Source organism: Monoraphidium neglectum (assembly GCF_000611645.1).
Source record: "Monoraphidium neglectum strain SAG 48.87 unplaced genomic scaffold scaffold00225, whole genome shotgun sequence".
Taxonomy (NCBI): Eukaryota; Viridiplantae; Chlorophyta; class Chlorophyceae; order Sphaeropleales; family Selenastraceae; genus Monoraphidium; species Monoraphidium neglectum.
The window spans coordinates 12,291-32,290 of NW_014013403.1; the positions used below are offsets into that span (position 1 = coordinate 12,291).

General features: G+C 62.7%; 3 protein-coding genes across 3 annotated transcripts in view; 2 read left to right on the forward strand and 1 right to left on the reverse strand.

The window, feature by feature from the left end:
- Positions 1-2,886: 2,886 nt before the first annotated feature.
- MNEG_2074 (hypothetical protein) lies at positions 2,887-4,107 on the forward strand (the record flags this gene model as incomplete). The annotated part of the gene is made up of 1 exon (XM_014049447.1): positions 2,887-4,107. The coding sequence occupies one exon, from the start codon at positions 2,887-2,889 to the stop codon at positions 4,105-4,107; it is 1,221 nt and encodes a 406-aa protein (XP_013904901.1).
- A 2,455-nt stretch (positions 4,108-6,562) lies between these two features.
- Positions 6,563-10,929, reverse strand: MNEG_2075 (hypothetical protein; the record flags this gene model as incomplete). The annotated part of the gene is made up of 12 exons (XM_014049448.1): positions 6,563-6,760; positions 6,976-7,427; positions 7,573-7,784; positions 7,999-8,133; positions 8,349-8,448; positions 8,611-8,691; positions 8,845-9,128; positions 9,347-9,414; positions 9,804-9,948; positions 10,260-10,311; positions 10,472-10,584; positions 10,832-10,929. 12 exons carry the CDS (start codon positions 10,927-10,929, stop codon positions 6,563-6,565), a joined length of 1,938 nt encoding a protein of 645 aa, XP_013904902.1.
- A 4,444-nt stretch (positions 10,930-15,373) lies between these two features.
- Positions 15,374-20,000, forward strand: part of MNEG_2076 (putative zinc protease protein) — a gene marked incomplete at both ends in the record, with an annotated part of 6,017 nt that continues 1,390 nt past the window's right edge. The window contains 10 exons of the mRNA XM_014049449.1: positions 15,374-15,470; positions 15,640-15,741; positions 16,075-16,157; positions 16,449-16,490; positions 16,732-16,787; positions 17,261-17,344; positions 17,642-17,738; positions 18,099-18,175; positions 18,518-18,863; positions 19,292-19,412. Coding sequence (XP_013904903.1) covers positions 15,374-15,470; positions 15,640-15,741; positions 16,075-16,157; positions 16,449-16,490; positions 16,732-16,787; positions 17,261-17,344; positions 17,642-17,738; positions 18,099-18,175; positions 18,518-18,863; positions 19,292-19,412 — 1,105 coding nt within the window. The remainder of the gene's footprint in view (positions 15,471-15,639; positions 15,742-16,074; positions 16,158-16,448; positions 16,491-16,731; positions 16,788-17,260; positions 17,345-17,641; positions 17,739-18,098; positions 18,176-18,517; positions 18,864-19,291; positions 19,413-20,000) is intronic.

Sequence of the window (20,000 nt, forward strand, 5' to 3'; positions counted from 1 at the left end):
CCCCGGCAGCCTGCGCAGCACACTGCACACTCCATCTGCCTGTGCGAACCAAAGAGGCTCTTTTCCATCATCTCATGCGTGCGTGATGTCAATATCGTGGTGCCGTACGGCCACGCTCATCCTTCCCAACAATGTTCTTTCCCGTTTTGTACGCTGGTGTGCGCATGCTTGCGGCCTCACACTCACATAAACGGCAGACCTGCCTCGTGTTTGCACAGGGTCTGACGGTCTAGGGACCACAACCGGCATACAACCCTCACTGTGTCTATGCCAACAAGCCGTTGATACATCCCATCATGCACTTTTCAAAGTGCCTGTCATGTCGTCCGGTCACGATGATGTGTCAGAGAATTCAAGATTCTCGATTTTGTGATGCGGAAGGTGTGCAATCATGTTGATGCCCAAGATCTCACCCCTCAGCCACCCATAGTAGTGGTCCAGACAAGCCTGTTCTTCCAGCCTTGGATGCAGTCGAGTATGTATGCCCAAGTGTTTCTGTAATCTTGGTGCTCCCTAGCGTGTGGTCTGCACAGCACTGATGGCGGGGTTTCACCTTCTGCATTTCTCCAACAGCACATGCTTTTCAGGCGTGCAGTGAGCGTGAGTGCACAAGCCATGCATACCGTATGGTCGGGATGCCCACATGCTTTGTGCATACTGCTGGTTGCGATGCTCGTCGTGTGCGGGTGGCTGTCTCCAGTGACGGCCGGCCGCTTGCAGAGCGGCAGGCTGAGTCATGCGGAGAATTCATACTTGTCACTGGTTGCAGGCTCAAGGGTGATTCAAATGTAATACAACATCTGAACCCACTTCGCTGGGTGGGTTCGGCTTCTGATAGAATGTTGGCATGTTGAGCCGCTGCAGCGCGTCACTTCACGTAACCGGCCAGGTCATCTGTTTCATATATGCGCCAAAGGCAGCTAGCATGATATTACATTTGCTAGGCAAACGCACATATTTTATTGAATGTGCATACACAGCGATGCGCATAAGATAATACGTTGATCTGAGCGAGCCAAGTTTTGGTAGACGTGATCATGAGGCCCTTCCGGCCGCCAATGACTGGATTTAAACGCGGATATTGTATCTGGGCATGTGCTCTCGACACCGCAACAGCCTCCACACGCACACAGGTACGCTGACTCGCCGCTGCTGCTGCTGCCGCTGCTGCTGCTGCCGCTGCTGCTGCTGCCGCTGCTGCTGCTCCTGCTGCTTGGGGGCTGCCCTTGCCTGAAGCTTGTTTTTCTGAATCGCCCCTGAGCGGCAGGAACCAATGCAATGAACACAATGAAATGCATGCAATACGGTACACACCGCCTGCCCTTTTTCCGCAAGCGACACTGAATGTGCACATCTGCGGCTGTCCCGCCCACCTTGCACAGCCGCCCGGGGACGATTTGCTGCAAGCATGGCCGTCCGCCCCGGCCCAGCGGCAGCGCACCCCCGCGCGCCCCAAACCAGAAAACCCCCGCAAGACGCCGCGCATCAGCCCGCGTGGCAAGTATGGCCTGGGGCGGCGGGAGGACATGCAGCGGCCCGCGCGGGAGCCGGCGCCGCCCGTCGTGCGCCCGGCCCCGCCCACGCCGCGGCAGGTGTGCCCGAGGCACGGCTGCGCCCCTCCTCTGTAGGCGAGCGCTCTGTAGCCATCATGCATCCGGTTGAGCTGGTGTAAGGGAGCGCTCGCCGCCCGGCACAGTGAAACTCTGCTGCAGCCTGCCCCATGCTGCCTCCGTCGTCAGTTCTTGCTTCTGCTCCGCACATCGCCGCCGACGCTGCACCCCTCCCGATGCCACCCTGCCAACGAATCCCTCAAAGTTCTACCTGGCAGTAGCGCAGGGCCGGCTGCCGCCGCCCAACCAAACCTCGTTAGCGCCCCCCGCTGCCCCCGCCGCCGCCGACGCCGGCGGCGCCCCGCTTGCGGCCCGGCGCCGCCGCCCGTTGTTTGATCGAGAGGGTGCGGCCTCGGACCCAGCAGCGGCGGGGACGGGCGTGGCGGCGGCGGCGGCCGCCTCCATAGCTGCAACGCACCTGCGGGGCACGCCGGCGCTGCGTCGCAAGGTGTGCTCGGGCTTCACGCATGCGCGGCGCTGGACGACGCTCTACCGCAAGTCCCTCCGGAAGTGGCTGCCCTGCCTCGACGCCTTCACCGCCGTCGTCGCGGCGCGCCGCATGGTCGCGCTGCAGCCGCCGCCGCTGCGCGCGGGGCTCGAGCGCGCGCCAGTCAGGCGCGCCGGTGACGTCATCGCACAGGCCGCGGCGGCCGAAGCAGCCTCGGCGGCCGGCAACAGCAGCGGTGGCAACGGGCACATGCGGGCGGCGGCGGCGGCGCGGCAGTGGACGGTCGCGGACGATGCGGCGGTGGCGCTCGGATTTTTGGACGCTGAAGACGAGCGTGCAGCGTTCGACCTCGCCGTCGCGGCGCTCTGCGCGTCGCTGGCGCCGCGGCTGGCGGGGTTTGGGGCGCAGGGGCTCGCCGGGCTAGCGCGGCGCGTGGGGGATCTCGGGGTTCTGCATGAGGGGTTCTGGCAGGTGGGCGGTCGGGCGGCTAGGTTGGAAGCATGCAGTGCATGGGGACCCACTGCCGGGACACCAGCTAGGGCGGCGGGATTTGGGGTTGTGGCGAAAGGGGCGGCTGCCTTCAAACGTTGCTGCTTTGAACCCTCCATCAGCCTGAGGATTTTAGGATGAAGCTGCGGCCCCCATGGACAGCTGCCCGTGGGCCTGAATGGAGTTATGTTCTGAAGTAACGCCTGTCCGCCTGCCGCCCGGCTGGGCACCTCGCCGCACGCCCCCTCAAAACCCCGGCAGGCGTGGTGCCGCCGCGCGGCGGAGCTGATGTCGGCGCGCGCGCTGCCGACGCCTTGCCTGGCCGCAGCCTTGCAGGCCATGGCCGACCTGGGTTTCGCCCCTGGCCCCCGCTGGCTGCGCCAAGCCCACTTCTACACGCGACCCCGACTGAGGCACCTGTCCCGGCAGCAGCTGGGCCGCCTGACACTCGCGCTCGGCCGCGCCGCGCCGCCGCCAGGGGACTCATGGTGGGCGGCGGTGGCGGCAGCCGTGGCAGGCGGGCAGGGCGGGCAGGCGCGCGGGCAGCGGGGACGCGGGGCGCCGGGCGCCGCCGGCGGGAGCATCGCCACGAGCGGCGAGGGTTTCGGGGCGGAGCCACCCTCACAGCTGGCGCTTGCCGCCGCCCGTCTGCTGCTCGGCGTCGCGCTGGCCTGCGGCCAAAGTGGCGGCGCGCCCCAACGCGGCTGCGCGGCCGCGGTGGCGTGGTCCCGCGGCGCCCTGATCTCGTGCGCGGCAGCCGGCGCGCTGCCGCCGGCCGCGGCGGCGCGCGGCGCCGCCACGTGCGCCGCGATGCGTGGCGTGCCGCTGGCGGCGGAGGAGCGCCGCGCGTGGCTGGCCGTGTGGAGGGCGTGCCTGGAGGGGCTGAGGGCGAACCAGTGGCAAATGTCAGATCAGAGCTTCGGGCTGCTGTGTGATGCCCTGGTCGCCAGCGCCCGTGATCCTGGCAGCAGCAGCAGCAGCGGCAGCAGCAGCGGCAGCAGCACCGGCAGCAGCGGCGGCGGCGGGAGCAGGCAGCAGGGCGACTCTGCAGGCGCCGAGCCCTGGCCGCTGCCGGACGGCTGGCTGGCGGCGTTCGAGGCCGCGACGCTGGCCCGCCTGCCCACCCTCCAGCCCTGGGCGCTGCTGCGGCTGCTGGCCGCGCTCGCGGCGCGCCGGCACGCGGCTGGCGAGCGGTGGCTGGGCGCGCTGCTGCTCGTGCTGCAGCCCTGGGGCGGGCGGCTGGGGGCCAAGCAGCTGGCGGGCCTGGCGGCTGACCTGGCGGAGGTGGTTGTTGCACACCAGGATGCCAGCATCAACAGTGGCCGCGGCGGCGGCGCGCCCGGCGGCGCGCCGCGGCTGCCCTCTGTGTGCTTGTCGGCGCTCGCAGAGCAGGCCGCGGCGCGGGCCGCAGCAGCCGCGGCGGCGGCTGGGGCAGCTGGCGGGCGGGGGTTGGCGTTTGCTGCGGACGCATGTGAAGTGGGGGAGTTGCTGGAGGCGGCTGCTGCGCTGCGGGGCCTGCTGCAGGGACAAGGGGGCCGGAGGGCGGCGCCGATGCGGTGATGCGGTGGACGCTGGTGCCTCAACAGGCAGGCGGCCATGGGTGATGCGTGCGCAGGCGAACGCCTTCGGCAGGTGAGCAGTTGGGTAAACCATGGCGGTTCGCGCGTCGCAGTGGTGACGGAGAGCGCGGGGGTGCTCGCTCGGTGCGCGCAGCTGGTGCACACACACATGGCGGAGGCGACGCACGGACGCCCTGACGACGCGCTCACCACCTCCGCCCCCGCACCCACACCTCGGGAGGCGCACAGCGCGCCACGGCGCACCCCTCGTGCGCGGTAGCACCTCCTGCAACCTGGCCGGACTGCGCGTTCGCGTGGCGTTTCGTTCGCCCATTCGCCCGAAAAGGGTTTGGTGAACCCATGCAGTCAGCGAGCCGCCGCCGCTCCATCGCCGCACATGGCAGGCTCCCTGCCAGCCCCACCCCACGTCCCTCGCCCTCTGCGGTCCGCCGCGCCCGCAGCCCGCCATCCATCCCATGCAACCCGCTGAGGACAGCGCATGCGACCAGCGCTTGGCTCATTTGCGCGGCTGGCTCCTTGCCCTGGCTCCCCGCGTAATGTTCCAAGTGATCGTTCAGTCGCTTCTGCCATGGACCCGTCGCGTGTGGTCGGGCAGCCCTCCCCGGCAATCACGGCAGTTGGCCGCACCTCGCGCCGTGGCGCCTGCTGCTCCCGCACCAATGTAGGCTGGCCACCCCAGAGTGCGCAGCGTTGATTGGCTCTGCACCTACCTCACACCCTACTGAACTTGGTCCCATGGCGTGCTGCCACACGAGTCTTGGTGCCAGGTCAGCGTCGCACTTGTGACCACCTGGATGTGGAATGGTGTGGCCTGACCCGCACCTGCTTTTGCAGCAGGACCAGGATTTTGTCTGCGCGTTCATCACTTTTGAGAAGACCACAATCACAGCACGGCAGCTGGCACGTACAGCCGCAGGCCGTGACCGGGCGGCTTGCGGCGTGGCCTGAACCTCGCAGCCTCCACTTCCATGACAAGATTACAGCTCGATGTTATGTTTATTATGAAAGTTTCCTGGTTGTTGTGTGCGATTGTAATCAACACGCATTGCTGCCGCGCAGTACCTTGCTGCCCTGATGGCGTGCCGAAAGATTAGTCCACAAGGGGGGACAGATTGTGTGCAAAGGTGGTGGGGAGCAGCAGGTTTGCAGCAAACTGGTGTGCAGCCTCGCACCAATCCACACGCAAGGGGTGCGATGAGCAAAGCAGGCATCAGAGGCGGAGGAGGTGCAGCTGGTGTACGTGCAAAAGGACACAACGCCTCCTCAACAATTCAGGCCCGTGCACTGCAGTGTCAAGGCAGGGGGGGTCATGCCCCTCGGTCTGGATGCATTGAGCATAGCCTCATAGCCAGGTGTTGTATGTGGCCTGAATCAGGCCCCTGCCCATCCCAACAGGAATTTTGGCTAGGAATCGGATGAAGTGGGGGGCCAGCGACGCCCTTGCATTTTCCCCCTATGCCATGTATTGTTGTGCTGCAACAAAAGTTCGAAGCCACAAACATGGACCATTTGGCGGGGAGTGTAGGCGGGGCGTGTAACTTTCGCACTGAACTGGGGCGATTCGGATGTGTGAGGTTTGGTGTGTTGTTCCCAGGCGGCTAGCAGCAGTCACCAAAGTGGTGAGAAGGGGCGTGGCCAGAATGAACAATTGTTGAGGCTCAATTATGTGCCTGCACTGCAACAGCAATGCACAGGTTGTGCAGCATGGTGACTCAGTTTTTGACGCAAAGCGCGCGCCATATGGTGATGTGGATGCCGTCACACGACAAGTGCAGCATGCGTTGGGCACAATGCTAGCAGATGCTTGGCCTTTTGGGGCGGAGGTTTGTGCGTGAAGTGCTGGCAGAAATACTCTAGCAGGGGAAGGGCGGCCATGTGTCATCAACCAGAGCTGGCAGGCACCCCAAAGCTGACCGGACCGGCCGGGGCGCTTGCAACACACTCATTAGGCGACGTGGCGCCCGTGCGCTTGGTGCTCTTTCCGCTTGGGCACCTCGCGCACTCATGCCACGTGCCTGTCGAGGCCTTGAACTGCGGGGATCCGGATTGCACACGAATACATTAGCGCAGTCGCAGCATTGGCACGCAGGTAAACCAGTTATCAACCCTGCAATGAGGTGTTGAAGTCGCTTTTTGTGCGCCCCTCAAACCATCAGCCGCCGCATAGTGTTCCTCCGATTGTGTTTTGCTGCCATGCGAACGCTGGAGCATGCCCCGCCCCCGACCGCGCGCTCCCCGCCATCGCTCACCGTTCCAAGCGGGCACTCGTAGCAGCAGCCGTCCGGGCCGAGGTAGTGGCCTTCTTTGCAGAGGGGATGCCTGCGAGCGAGGCGCGCACACAGCAAGACGATGCCGTTGGATCCTGCTGCAAAGCGGGGAGCTCATGCGCGACGCCGTGCAATCCCAACGTTTTCAACGCCCTTCCGAAGGTGAACTCACCACTTGGTGTCCAGAGCCGCCGTTGAGTTGTACATCTTCACGGTGCGGCCGTGTTTCTTGCCGGTGCCAGCAACGCACTGGTACGGGGCAGCGGCCGGCGCCGTCACCTTTGGGTCGGCCAGCAGGCGCCGGCCGGTCATCATGGCGCTGGTGGTCGGGGTCGCTGGTTTGAAGCCGCTGGTCATGTTGAAATTCTGCCAAAATGACCGTAGGTTTGGGGATATCAAGGTCAGCAGCAGCATCACGACGAACAAGTGAATTGCAGAATAGCAGTCTTTCAAGCCAGGCGTGGCCGTGATGGTGGCCGCACCGCAAATGGCCACGTTCAGTGCCTTTTGACCCAAAGGAGAGACAACCCCCAGCTGAGCCCTGCAAGCAAATCTGGTGCAGTCGCCCCGCGGGCGCGCACCGTGCCGTCCAAGCCGCAGCGAGACAGGGGGAAGAACCTCAGTTTGGCAACGTACGCATTGGACATGGTCGGGGGCTGGTCCATCGAGGCGATCGCGTTGAATGCGTCAGCGGCCTTCTTCACGTCCGCGAGGGTCTGGGTGAGGTTCGCCGCCAGGTTGGCGGCGGCGCGCTGCTTGAGGATCTTGAACGCCCAGCTCGCCCAGCCCGGCTTGCCGAGGCCGGCGGAGGGGTAGGGGCCCGGGACGTTCATCGCCCTGGCGGCGGCAGCGGCGGCGGTGTAGACGTAGAATCGCCAGTCAGCGACGCACGGGCTGGTCTTGAAGTCGGTGCTGCCAGCACACAGGTTGTCGGCGGTGTTGGCAGAAGGGGTGCAAGGGAAGGTCACCGGGGCGTACGCGGGCGTCGAGCAGTTGAGGGCATATGTGGAGATGGAGGTGCCAGACGTCGAGCCTGTTCATTACGCCAAGAGTGGGAAGAATAACGTTTAGTCGCCGATTGTGTGTAGTTTTGATGCATGGGTTGCCAAGGCCACGGCTTGCGAAAACATGCAGGCAACAGAGCAGCATGTGCAGCTGCATGCATCTATCGTGATCACCTGCAGGGTTGTTTGTTCCACGTCCAAAGGCGGGTGTCGCGGGGGCGTTGCATGCCATCCCCACAGAGATGGTGCCTGTGTCAACGGAGAGCGAAGCCCCTCCATAGGTCACGCTCTGCTTGATGGGGTACGCCCAAGAGATTGAGGCGTCGCTTGAGGCGCAATACGCTTGGGCCGCGGGCTTCGAGCAGTCGCCAAGGCTCGGGGGCACCCTGCGGCACACAGCAGATAGAGACAGCGGGGCAAGGCAGGTGGCAATTGTTACTCAGCTCTCTTTTGTCCACCCACATGCGCAAACAGCCCTTGTCATCGCTAATCCGTCTGCGATCCCACGATTGCCGTCAACAGCTTGCGTGCGTGCTGGCAACTTGCGGCAAGGCTGCTGGGTCTCCTGTACACCGCGGTGCCCTGGCCCTGCACGCTCACAGGAGCTGCGAGGTTTTGCCCTTGACCTCATAACTCATGGGCAAGCCCGCGTCGTCGGCGGCGATCGCAGCATACGACAACGCATCGACCACAGTGTTGGTGTTGCCAATCAGGTCGTTGTAGATCTTCGTGAGCCTGTGAGTGGCGTGCACAATGGAAGCTGGCATGAGGCTTGAATCAGCAGAGACGGCGGCCTAAGCATTTGTGTCACTCAACGTCGTCCATCAATGATTTCTGCAGGTGCGACTGCGCGCTGAGGCGGCCGTGTGCTGCAGCTACCACGTGCTGGGTTCAGCGACCAACGCAGGCGCAGCAGCGAAGTAACCCGTGCACTGAGCTTTTCAGCATACCGAGCGCCTAGCGTTGATGCAAGGGACTGGAGTTTGCCCCATTCGCCCCCATTGCTGCCCAGTAGAATGAGCTCGTTCATCATTGACGCGTAAAGAATGCCTGTGTTGTGTGTGGCGCAGCAAGTCGTACGGTGGTGATGAGTGACCAGCTGCCAGCAGCAATCGGCAGGCGTGATGAGCACGTGGCTGCAGCCGCAACTGCTGCACAGACTCCCGGCCGAGCCGCTGTTCTCCCCCGCCCCGCTGACTTGCAGGTGCTCACCCATCTTGGACAGGGCGATTGCGGCGTCTGCGGAGCTGAAAGTACTCAGCGTGTTTCCCAGGTTGATGGCGTCTTTGTTGACTGCAACTCAAGAGTGGCGAGGCCGTTGTGCAGCGTGGCAAGCCATGTTATGTCATTCATCGGCAGCCGGAAGCTGGAGGGCAGGACAGGAATGCAGAGTTGATCAGGATCCCTTGCCGGACCAGCAGGGGGACGGGAGGGGGGATTGCTCACACAAGGGGATGATGTTGGCCTTGATCTCCTGGGCGTTGGTGTCGAGCGTCCGTGTGGAGTAGCACAGCGCCTGGGCCCCGGCGCCCGTGTCGCACACCCCCGGCACGACAATCGCGTTGCCTCCGGCGTCGGAGCCGATGAACGTGCAGGCGGTGGGCTTTGCGGCTGTCCAGGTCACGCCGGCGCACGGGTTCTTGTTGTTGACAAGCTGGGGCGTGCGGCCCGTCGCGCAGCCCATGGTCTGGCGCACGCTGGGCGCGATGTTGGTGTAGTTGGCGCAGTTCCTGCGAAGAGGTGGGTATGGGTGGGCGCAGGCTCATTTTGGCAACGACCGGCTGGCAGGGTGGACGCAGGAGGTGCCAGTTGCCTGAAGGCTTAGCAACGCGGGCAATGTGCAACCTTCATGTAGAAGAAGCCTGACTTACAGCCTTGTGCGGCACCATAGCGCCACTGTTTACAGGCTGGCTGCAACCTATATACCCGGCCTGCGTTAGGCACTCACCAGGCGTGGCAGGACCCCATAATGTTTTGTTGGATGTTGCCGAGCCCCTGGTTGAACTGGGTGAGCGTCTGGGAACCATAGCAGAGGAAAGGTCGTGCAGGTGGGGGTGCGCGTCAGATCAACAAGCTGCGTTGTGCATCAGGAGTGTGCGCACACGCAGATGCGGCAAGGGATATCTGCAAGCGCCCTTCAACCCCGCGCGGCTGCTGAGCTTTTGTCATGTCCAACTCCTGCCGCACAGCTTGCCTGCTTGTCCAGCCAGGTCACGATGTTGTTGTAGAGGCCTCCGATTGCGGATTGCAGCTGTGAAAGGCGGCAGCAAGGGCGGGCAGGCGTGTGAAAGGCGGCGGGCGCACAGGGCAGCAAAGCAAGTGACGCGCGAAGGGTTCAAAGCGATGAACCCCGCGCGTGCGTAGGACCAGGGGCTATCAATCATTTAGGGCTGCCAGCCGCGCACCTGGCACACGAGGAAGTCGTTGCTCTGGGCCATGTCCTGCTGCAGCTGAAAGCGCAGCCACTGGGACTGCTGCTGAATCTGCTGGCCCACCACGTCAGCGACGCTGGGGGCTCCGGGTGCGGTCGCACTCTGGTAGTCCTGATATCTGGGGCCGCGGCGCGTGCGAGGCGCAGCAAGAAAGGGGCGAGGTCCCACACGGCGTTGGGCGCACGCAGGAAAGACCCAGGGTCACCCAGCTTAAGGGAGTGAAGCGGGTTGTGCGGGCAACGAGGAGGCACTGACAGACATGTTGCCAGGGGCAGCTGGCCCAGTAGGGCACTGACATGTGAGGCCAGGGCCATCGCCACTGGCATGAGTGGGACGCGCGCGCGCAGCGGCACGCGCGTGCAGCTAGCCCCAAGCCTGATTGTTGCACTTCACTTTGTCCTGGAGCGCGTCGCGATGCCTGCAGCTCACCCGTTGATGATGGCCACCCCAACGTTCGCCAGAGTGCTCACAAGGGGGATCACTACGGCCAGATGCGCGCGGGACGGGCGTTGGCGACTGCATGCGCCAGTCTAGATTACGAGGCGCGCTGTACAGCTTCATGCACGGTCAAGATCTGGGGCTGGTGGCATGGCAGGGCGTCAGCACAGGGGCGGCTCGCTGCGAGGTCGTCCAAGGCTCACGGTCGCCGGCGGCGCCGACAACGCCGAGGCCGTCCTTGATGGCCGTGAGCGTGAAGGCGGACCCGCTCGCAGCATTGGAGCCGGAGTAGGGGGACGATGCCGCGAGGGACGGCCTGCATGCGAGTCACACGCGTGCCAGTCAGAGAGGAGGGTGGCGAGTGGGCAACACATGGCACGGGCACCTCCGACAGCTCAATTCACATAGGTTTGCTTGACTGGGTGACTAGTGAATCAACGGCACCGTTGCTTTAGCAACGGCGGTCGACATGACCTTTCAAAGACACTCACTGAACAACAGCAGGAAAACCAAGCACAAATTCTTGACAAGTAATGTCCAATTGCAATTCAGTGGCGCCTCACCGGGTGGGGGAGATGTTGCTGAGTGTGCACGAGTTTATGTTGCACTGGTTTGTTGCACTTTGGGCGACAGCATCGAGGGGCAGCGAAACTAGGAGCATGGCAGCGGCGAGGCTTGCCACGCACGTGTGGGTTGACAGCGTGGACGCCATCCCAGTGTCGCGGCGGATGGGCACTGCATGGTGGGCCACGGGAGCACAGAAAAGGTGGGACTGAGCAGCATCTTGGTCCTGGACGCACTGACCGCGCTGCGGTTGCAGCGCCCAGCAACCTTTTGCGAATTATATCCTGCAAGTAAGGCTTCTGATCACCTGGGTCCAAGCATTGCACATCCAGTCACAAGTGGTGTTTGTGTGGGCGAAGCTCACACTTTGTCACCAGGTAGGAGCTGCTGGCTAGGACAGGACCAGGGCGCCCGCCTGGACGCGACAAGCGTGATGACCACCCCCCCCCCCTCGCAGGATCCAACCCAGCTGCCTGAAGGGCGGGCAAGGGATCGCTACACAGCTCGAGACTCACTTGAAGGCCCCTCCAGCTGTCTGACGGGCGGCCACCACTGACTGCGAAGCCCTTCCGCAGACGGCGAGCTTTGGCCGATCGGGACGACTCGAGCACTCCCAAACCTGTCAGCCGCGTGTTGTGGCGCACACGCGAAATCGATCGAATCCGTGCCGTAAGTGCAGATACGTCGCGCAACGGTCCATCCATTCCGCTGCCGGGCCCATGTGCGACTTGTGACATGGGATATCATCTCCATAACATGGATATCTACCTCAACTACCTTGGAGTCGTAGTCGGCGGTCACCGTTTTACTGCCAGGAGCAGATGCAAGTGTTTGTAGAAAATAAACAGAGATGCTCAAGCGAGTAAGCATGAAAAGCTTTCGCACCCGCGAAATTGACGGGTGAGCACATGGCACTCGATGACTAACACGAAAAAAAACCTGATCATTGCGTAAGCATAACTGCCTGTAATTTGCAGCCAAGTTACCTTTAATTTGAAAGTTAGGGTGGCGTCTGCACGGCGGATGCGTGCGACTGTCGTCTAGGCCATGGAGGCACTCGTCATCGGGTTCCTTCTGCCTCTCACACCGTGGACTGGCAGGCCACGGCAATGATGCTGGCATGTTGAGCCGCTTGCAGCTCCCACTGCCATAACTCGTGCGCTCCACCTTGATATTAAAATGTTGTCTCGTGTTCGCCTCGACGGCGCCCGCCCTCGGCCCCTCCGCTTCGCTAATTGTTCTCGGCGGATGCGCACCTCATGAGTACGCTGGTCTTATGGTCGTCAACTCGTGCTGCGGCCCTGTGGCCACGCTGCTTGGAGCCTTTGACACCTCTGTGAGCGTTTCTGGAATCCTCTTGGTTTGCACACGCGTACAGGGAGCGAGACCGCCTTACCCTCGACACCCTGCTGCACTCACTCGTAACTGCACGAGCTGGTGAGACAGTGACGGCCTGCGACGACTCCAATGTTGGAAAAGAACTTGTTCATGTACTGATGTTGTTCAATTGACTCGCTGTCACGCTCGGGTAGTCGTGCTACAAGTTCCGGTCGAACGGGTGTGGTAGGAATACCCCACTCAAATCGAGCAGTGAGCTTGCTGCTCGCTTGCGCCTTCGCACCCTCTGTGGGACGGTGACGGCCAACCACGACTCCAAGGTAGTTGCGGATACTTGTGGTTTATTTCATCCTCATAATTACAGCCACAATCACGCTGAGGCTCCCATCACTTGCGATTCTTGCAGGAAACGATACGGGACATTCAGATTTCTGCCTTCCATCCAGAACGCTATCGCCGCGCCCAGCACAACCCTGTGACACATTCGCCTCCCACGCACACACCCTAGTAGAAGCAGCAATTATCAGGACAAGGCGGTGGGAAAGGGTCACAGGGACCAACATGTCCAGAACCGAAGGCGTGCATGCTGTGAAGTTGTCGGTTGCCGGCTGGCCACGTCGGTTCCCAAAGTCTTTGATGGTATGGAATTTGACAGTGCAGTGGCGTCACCATTTATGGGCCGGAACAGTGCACCCCAACATGCAGATGATCTGCAAGCTGCTGCTGAGCTGCTGCAGTATGCGACGCCACCAAGGTGGCTGTTGACCAGCCGTGCTTCTTTGCAGCTCTGCATCATCACATTGCCTACATCGCAGTGGTTTGCAGTGGTTCGACCTGCTTTTTTCGTTGATGTGCGTGCCCAGAAGCCGCGCGGAGGATCACGGGGGCACCTGTCGCGCAACGCAGCGCTCTATGAGCTTGGGACACATGGTAGCATCACACACATGGCTTTAACACCATCATTCAATCACAATCGCACGGATCTTTTGGCTGAACACGCGTCCGGCGAACCAGATCAAGTATGCCGCTCTGGCAGCCGTTCGCAGCAGCTGTGGTGGCAGTGCCTATAGTAGTCGTGAAGGGTATCCTCAGCGCGCGCTCACGCCATCCCTTAGACACCGACAGGCAAGGGCAGCTGCTGTGCACTGACACTGCGCAGCTGCGGCGGGTTGCCGCAACTCCGCCTGCTTTTGCGCAGCCCAGCCAACGCCTTGCATGCCCCCACGTCTGAACCCGCAGCGGCGCAGAGGACATGGGCGGGGAGACTGGCTTTGTGTGCGAGCGCGTGTGCACTTCGGACCGCCTGTTGCGGCGGCTTGGCAAGCTCGCTAAGGTGCGGTGACTCGTCCGGAACCATGCGGATGTCGTGCAAGCATGCATGGCACGACCAGGGGCGCTGTGGCAACAGCTTAGAGTCCCGTGCTCAGGGATTGCATGCCTGCGACGACATGGGCGAAGGTTTGATGGGAGGGGAATCTTCACTGCCAGGGTCAGCATTACTGCGGGCACGCAACGCCGACGGCTCGCATCTTGAGCGGCTGGGCGCCCGTTGCAACCCCTCCCGCAGGACCCCACGCGCAACTCGTGCATCACAGTGTGCGGCGTGTCAGGTGCGGGGCGGCTCGTGCGCAGGAGGCCGCAGCTGCAGACGTTGAGTTACACCGCAGCAGGGGACCCGCGCGGCTCTCTTGGAGCAGCAGAGCACGCATATCTGACTGCGAGGTCCCGAAACTCCCCCTCCAGACGTGGCAGAATATATAGGGATGCTGTGAGGCAGTGTGAAAATGCGCCCATACGATTCTGCTGCAAGCATACGTCAGATCCGTCGTCAACGTACTTGTTGCCCCCTCGCAATTGCAGCTAACGACGCGTGCGTCGAGGCGTGCCAGCGGTCCGTCTGCTCCATACCCCACCAAGTGCCCGCCTGGAACGAGTCGTGCCTGAAGCGCTGCACGTCGGAGTGTTTGAAGGGGCGCGCGGGGTGAGCGGCGCACCGCGCACAATGGCGCATTCTTCTTCGTCCTCCCTTGGTTTGCTTTCCCCACTGACGTCTCTCTCGATGTTTGACCGTTACTTCATATGCTTTTTTGTTGGAAGATGACCTACACATAGATTGTGCCTCCCGTCTTTGCCGGTTTGCAACGGGTCCCTTCTTGTGAGCAAGGTGCCTGCGGCATATGCAGCTCATCGTGTCCGCAACGCCAAGCGCTGTATGATTGGACACGGGCCACATTACAGGGCGAACAAGCTCCCCAAAGTCCATGTTACCCAGATGCCCGGGATGCAATGCAGATTTGGTACCCATGGTGGGTAGTACTGGTCTGCTACTTTTTGTAGCAAGAGAGCCGGTAGGCGCCGAGGAGCAGAGCGCCGGCGCAGCACCACCCCAGCAGGCAGCGCAGGCTGGTTTGGGGGCGTGATGACTACCACAACACATCTGGCAACTCCGCGCGTTCAGGCTCGTGCAAGCGCGTCCTGGGAAAAAATATAGTCAGCATTGGCAGGCACATCCTGATTCTAGATGCACTGCAGGTTGCTTGCGCCAATGTACACCTCAAAGCTCTGGTCAAACATCCATTTCTTCAAGCCGCTTGTGTGGGTTGAAACAAGCACATCATCTCACAATCGCGCCCACGACACCACATCCAATCACATTGGCGGGTGGAGGGCTCATATCGCATCGAACCCGGCCTGGTTGCCCTAATTGAGGTGCGTGACGCAGGTGAGACCCGGGACTGTCACCGCGGTGACCAGCACACGTGCAGCGTCGAGCGGCACAAGCACTCAGCAGCAGCCGCGTCGATTTTATATGCTCGGCCGCGTCTACTTTTTGTACATTGCGTCGCTTTATGAGCAACAGTACTGCTTAGCAACTGCGTGCGATCTGGCGCGGTTCTTCTTGCTTCCTTTGCAGGGATTTTGATGCAGATTGCCATCTAGAGACAATGGCTACGCATGCGAGATCCCATCCTTTGGGCAATTGCAGTGGACCGCCTCACCGCCCACGGCGCGCGACTCAATGCGCTGCTGTGCGCCGGAGCCTCCTCCTCGGCAGCGGCGCGGCCCTGCTGGCGGGTGGGATGTCAGGCCCCAGCCTCGCAGCAGCGGCGGAGCTCGTGACCGCAGCCCCAGCGGCTGATGTGTCACGCCGGCTCGAGCAGCAGCTAGAGCAGAGGGTTGCTCGGTTCCGCCTCCCAAACGGGATGACGTTTGTGGTGGTGCAGCGGCCGGCGGCGCCGGTGGTCAGCATCAACACGTACTGCTCCGTCGGGGCCTGGGTGGAGGAAGACGGGCAGACAGGTGCGCGCCGGGCAGGCGCAGAGTGCATACCGGCACGACCTGCTCGTGTGTTGTCGCAGCGCCGGGGATCGAGTCCGCCATTGCTTCCGTAGCAGCGCCGCTGTCGGGGCAGTCGCATTGTCCTGCCCGTTGCGGCAGCCGCCGAAAGCGTCCTCGATGATATTTGCAGGCATGGCGCATCTTTTGGAGCACCTCGCGTTCAAGGGCACCCCAAGAATCGGATCCAAAGACTGGGGGGCAGAGAGCGGCCTGCTGCGGTCACTCGATGAGGGTGAGCCTGTGTGTGTCAGGGTGTATGTGGGCGGACCGCACAGCAGTACAGATGCAAGTTTGCGGATGCGCGGTTACAGTTTGCGTGTGTTTGTGTGTATGGGGGGGGGGGCGAGGAGCGTAGGAGGCGGTCAGCAAAGCGCGGATGCAAGGGCCGGGTGGTCCGCTGCGCGGCTGAGAGCGCAGGGCGCGAGGGCGGTGGCCGGACTGTAGCAAAGCTCGGCGGCAGTAGGGCTGCGCACAGACGCACGCAGGGGTTAGCGGGCTCCCGCTGTATTTCCTGTTTCTGGCCCGTGCCTTGCCCTGACAAAACCCGGCCTCTGCACCCACCCAGTGTTCTACAACCTGCGGGATGCGCGGGCGGCGGGCCGTGAAGCGGAGGCTGCCCGACTGGCTGAGCAGCTCAATGTGTTGCAGGTGGGTCCGGGGAGGGGGTTTGGCGGGGCGGAATGATGCGCAGCGAACGGCGCACATTGCAGCGGTATGCTCTTGAGCAGGGGGCAACGATTGAGCCTGAATGCACGCGCACGGGTCAGGCACAAAGTTGGCACCTTTCAACACCAGCTCCATACGCCAGTGATAGTCCCTGTGGCAGTGCCGTAACCCGTCCCGGGCGCCACCGGCCCCTGCTCGGCATGCACACGGTGATCAGCACACAAGGCATGTGTCCCACGACCTGGGCCGTTCAAACCTCACCACCACCCCTAGGAAGCTGCGCAACAGCTGGTAGTGCCCAACGCATTTGCTCAGGTAGACATTCTCACCCAAGGCAGGGTCGGGGAGGGACGGGGTGTTCAGGGGCTGCGACCCCTGTGCAACAACGCCGACCTAGGGGGGCAGGGGCGTGGCTGCAAGGGGTGATGCATGCGGGCCCTTCCTTTGGCGATTGCATTGGGCCTTTTGCTATATCTACGCATTGAGCAGTGCCTTCAACAAAGTACAGACGCCCCCACAACCCAGTCCCTGCGATCGTGCCGCGTGACCCCGCCAGGCGCTGACGTCAGCGGGCGCGGTCAACCTCAACGCCGCAACCAGCCACGACAACACGTGAGCTCCTGACATACAGCACGCGCGGCCTCCAGCTGCATGTCCGTGTCTAGTGTCCTGTTCAAGACGGTTTTGTGCGCCTCTGTGTGTGCCGCGCGGTGCTGCAGGGCTTCTCCTTTCGTCACAGCAAGTGCTGCACAAGTTGTAGAATGCAATTATGTGATTTTGTCGCATGTCCTCCCGGGAAAAAAACCACCACAGACTTCCCCACCACCATCTTGACAAAACCGAAATTGCATGTACGTTATTGTGTGCGAGTGTGCATGCAACACATCTACAAGCAGGCACATGCACACACAGTCTCTCTCACTGTGTACTCGTGCGTATCTCCCTTCATGTATAAATGTAGTATTCCCAGGCACACACACTCAAACACACACGCGTACACTCACACGCACGCGCGCACACACACACACACACACACACACACACACACACACACACACACACTCCTCGGTCCCTCCCAACCCCAGCAAGTACTACGCCAGTCTGCCATCAAACCAGCTGGAGCTGTGGTTTGCCCTGGAGGCGGAGCGCTTCCAGGCCCCGGTGTTCAGGTGTGCTGGCACAGGCTTGATTGCAAGTTCATTTTTATACAATCGCTATTTCAAGCGGCCAGCGCCGAACGCCGCACGGCGGAGCTCGTCAGCATGAGGAGCCCTGCCCTGGCGCGCCTCTGCATGCGTCGCGCCAACCTAGCAGCCGCGCGGCCCGCTCCCCGCACTCTGCGCCGCCCGCCAACCCTCAAAACACACCCAGCTTTGACCCGTTACTCCCCACCATCAGGGAGTTCTGGGCACCCCAAAGGCCCCTCACAATCACCCCTCTCCCCCTCCCCCTCCCCCGGTGGCCAGGGAGCTCTACAAGGAGAAGCAGGTGGTGGCGGAGGAGCGCGCCTCCAGGATAGACAACAGCCCCATTGGATCGCTGTTCTACGAGTTTGCCCAGAAGGTGTGCGCTGCAGGGCGCGCGAGCGCCGAGCCCCGGGGTCGACTCGGGGCCGGCGCGGGCGCTCCGCCTGCGCACCGCGGGCCGTCTGCCTCCCGGGAAGCAGGGCACGCGTGCACGCTGCGCGCCGTATGGGATGCAGGGCGGTCTGATTTTGCCGCGACACGTCAGGCCTTGGGGGCGTTCTCCATCCTCTACAGGCACGCGTTTGTCCCGTGCCTGTACACCCATCTTGCCTCACCGCATGCACCCACCAGCCCGCACCAACACATCTACACACTTCACACACACACATCACACACACACATACATTGGCACGCACGCATACACCCACACATATATGTGAAGTCCCTGAGCAACCAGTACAGCCGCCCAGTCCTGGGGTTCAAGGAGGATGTGGAGGCAATGGGGAGGCTGGAGGTGGCGGACTTCTTTGCCAAGTAGGGCGCGGGATGCACAGACGGGTATGCAATGCAATGTAATGACTGATAGGGTACCTCTAGTCGATTGGCATGCACACACATGCACATCACATACCAGACAAGTTGGTGCAATGCATAGCGTGTGTGTGTGTGTGTGTGTGTGTGTGTGTGTGTGTGTGTGCGCGCGTGCAAGTCTAATCCAATCTGTAGTTGATTGCAAGTTATGCGCACAATTGAGGTCAGGCTTTCCACTTGCGGCCCATCCGCTTACCCCGAACCTTGCTGCTGCTCTGCGCCGAGACGAACCCATCATAATGTTGGGGGCCGATACCCCACGCACCACCCCCCCCTTCTGCCCAGATACTACCATCCAGCGAACCTCACTGTCGCCATCGCCGGCGCGGCCGAGCCCGAGCGCGTACGGGCGCTGGCGGAGCGCTACTTCGGGGCCTGGGAGGCGCCGCAGGGCGCGGCCGCCGTCGCGCCGTCACCCTCCGACCTTGCACGCGAGCCGAGCGCCCGCCCGGCCGCCGCCGCCGCTGCAGCGGGTTCCGCCATTCTAGTCAGTGGCAGCGCCTCGGCGGCGGCGGCGGTGGGGGCGCCGGCTCTGGACTACGCGACGTCGTCGCGCGCGGGGCCGCTGGCGCTGACCGGTTACTACCGCCCCTCCCTGCTCGTCCCTGGGCGCTCCGGGGCCGCGCTAGAGGTGGGCGTTTGGCTACCGGGTTGCACACACCTCATGCTGCGGCGTCGCTTGTACCAGCACCCCAGCACGCCTCGCTGCCGAGGAACCGGGCATTCCTCATCGCTCCCCTTGGAGAAGAGCCAAACCATGGAGTATCTGCACAGATCCCGCACCAACGCAGCCGCACTCTCTGACACACACACACACACACACATACACACACACACACTCTCGCACGCACGCACACACTCGCACGCACGCACACGCACGCACACATGCGCACACACATCTCACACACACACGCGCACACACTTTGGACACACACATGCATTTGCACTTAGCACACGCACCCACACGCACATCTTGCACACGCACACGCACACGCGAACACACACACACACACACACACACATGCGCACGCCAACGCGCCCTCATCTATTGCCGGCTAGGTGGCGTGCGATGTTCTGTCTGGCGGCAGGACGGCGCGCCTGACGCGGCTGGCGCAGGCGGGCCGGCTGCTCGCGGCGTCGGCGACGCCCGACTACCCGTCCCAGCTGCACTCAGGGCTGGGTGCGTTCAGCACGGAGGCTTATGCGGGGCATCATCCCTGCACTGAACCATGTTATTGATCACAGCTGCCGCGTGAGCCACGCGCGACCGACCCTGGGCGCCTGCCTGGCCGAGCCTTGGAGGCTGGTGCTGGGAGCGCGCGCGGCAATTTCCTGTGGCCAGCTGTCGGACCACCCGTCTAGGTAGAGGCCCCTTCTCTTTTGCCACGAGGCCGCGCTGCCACGCCAACGCCAGAGGTTGCAACCCGCCTTCATCAGGCTCGCCTTCCGTCCACCCTTCTCCACACACCCCCGATCCACCATCGCCCCCCCCCATCCAACTGGCCCCGTTTTTGCAGCCTTGGTATCAGCAATTCCGCGGCCAGGTGCGCTGGGGCCAGCCACGGGCCAGGGTGGTACAGGGAGCATGCCAGGTTGCCCAGCCACAAGGATCCGCATGCGCTTGTGCGGCACCGACTCAGGCCCCCTCGAATAAGAAATCGTCAGGAAATTGTCCCCTGTTGCAGCCGCGACGGCCGCGCAGCTGAGGGGCGCAACGCCTGTGATCCGCCGCCCATTCAATCCCGCAGCTGCCTGCTCCGTGGCGACG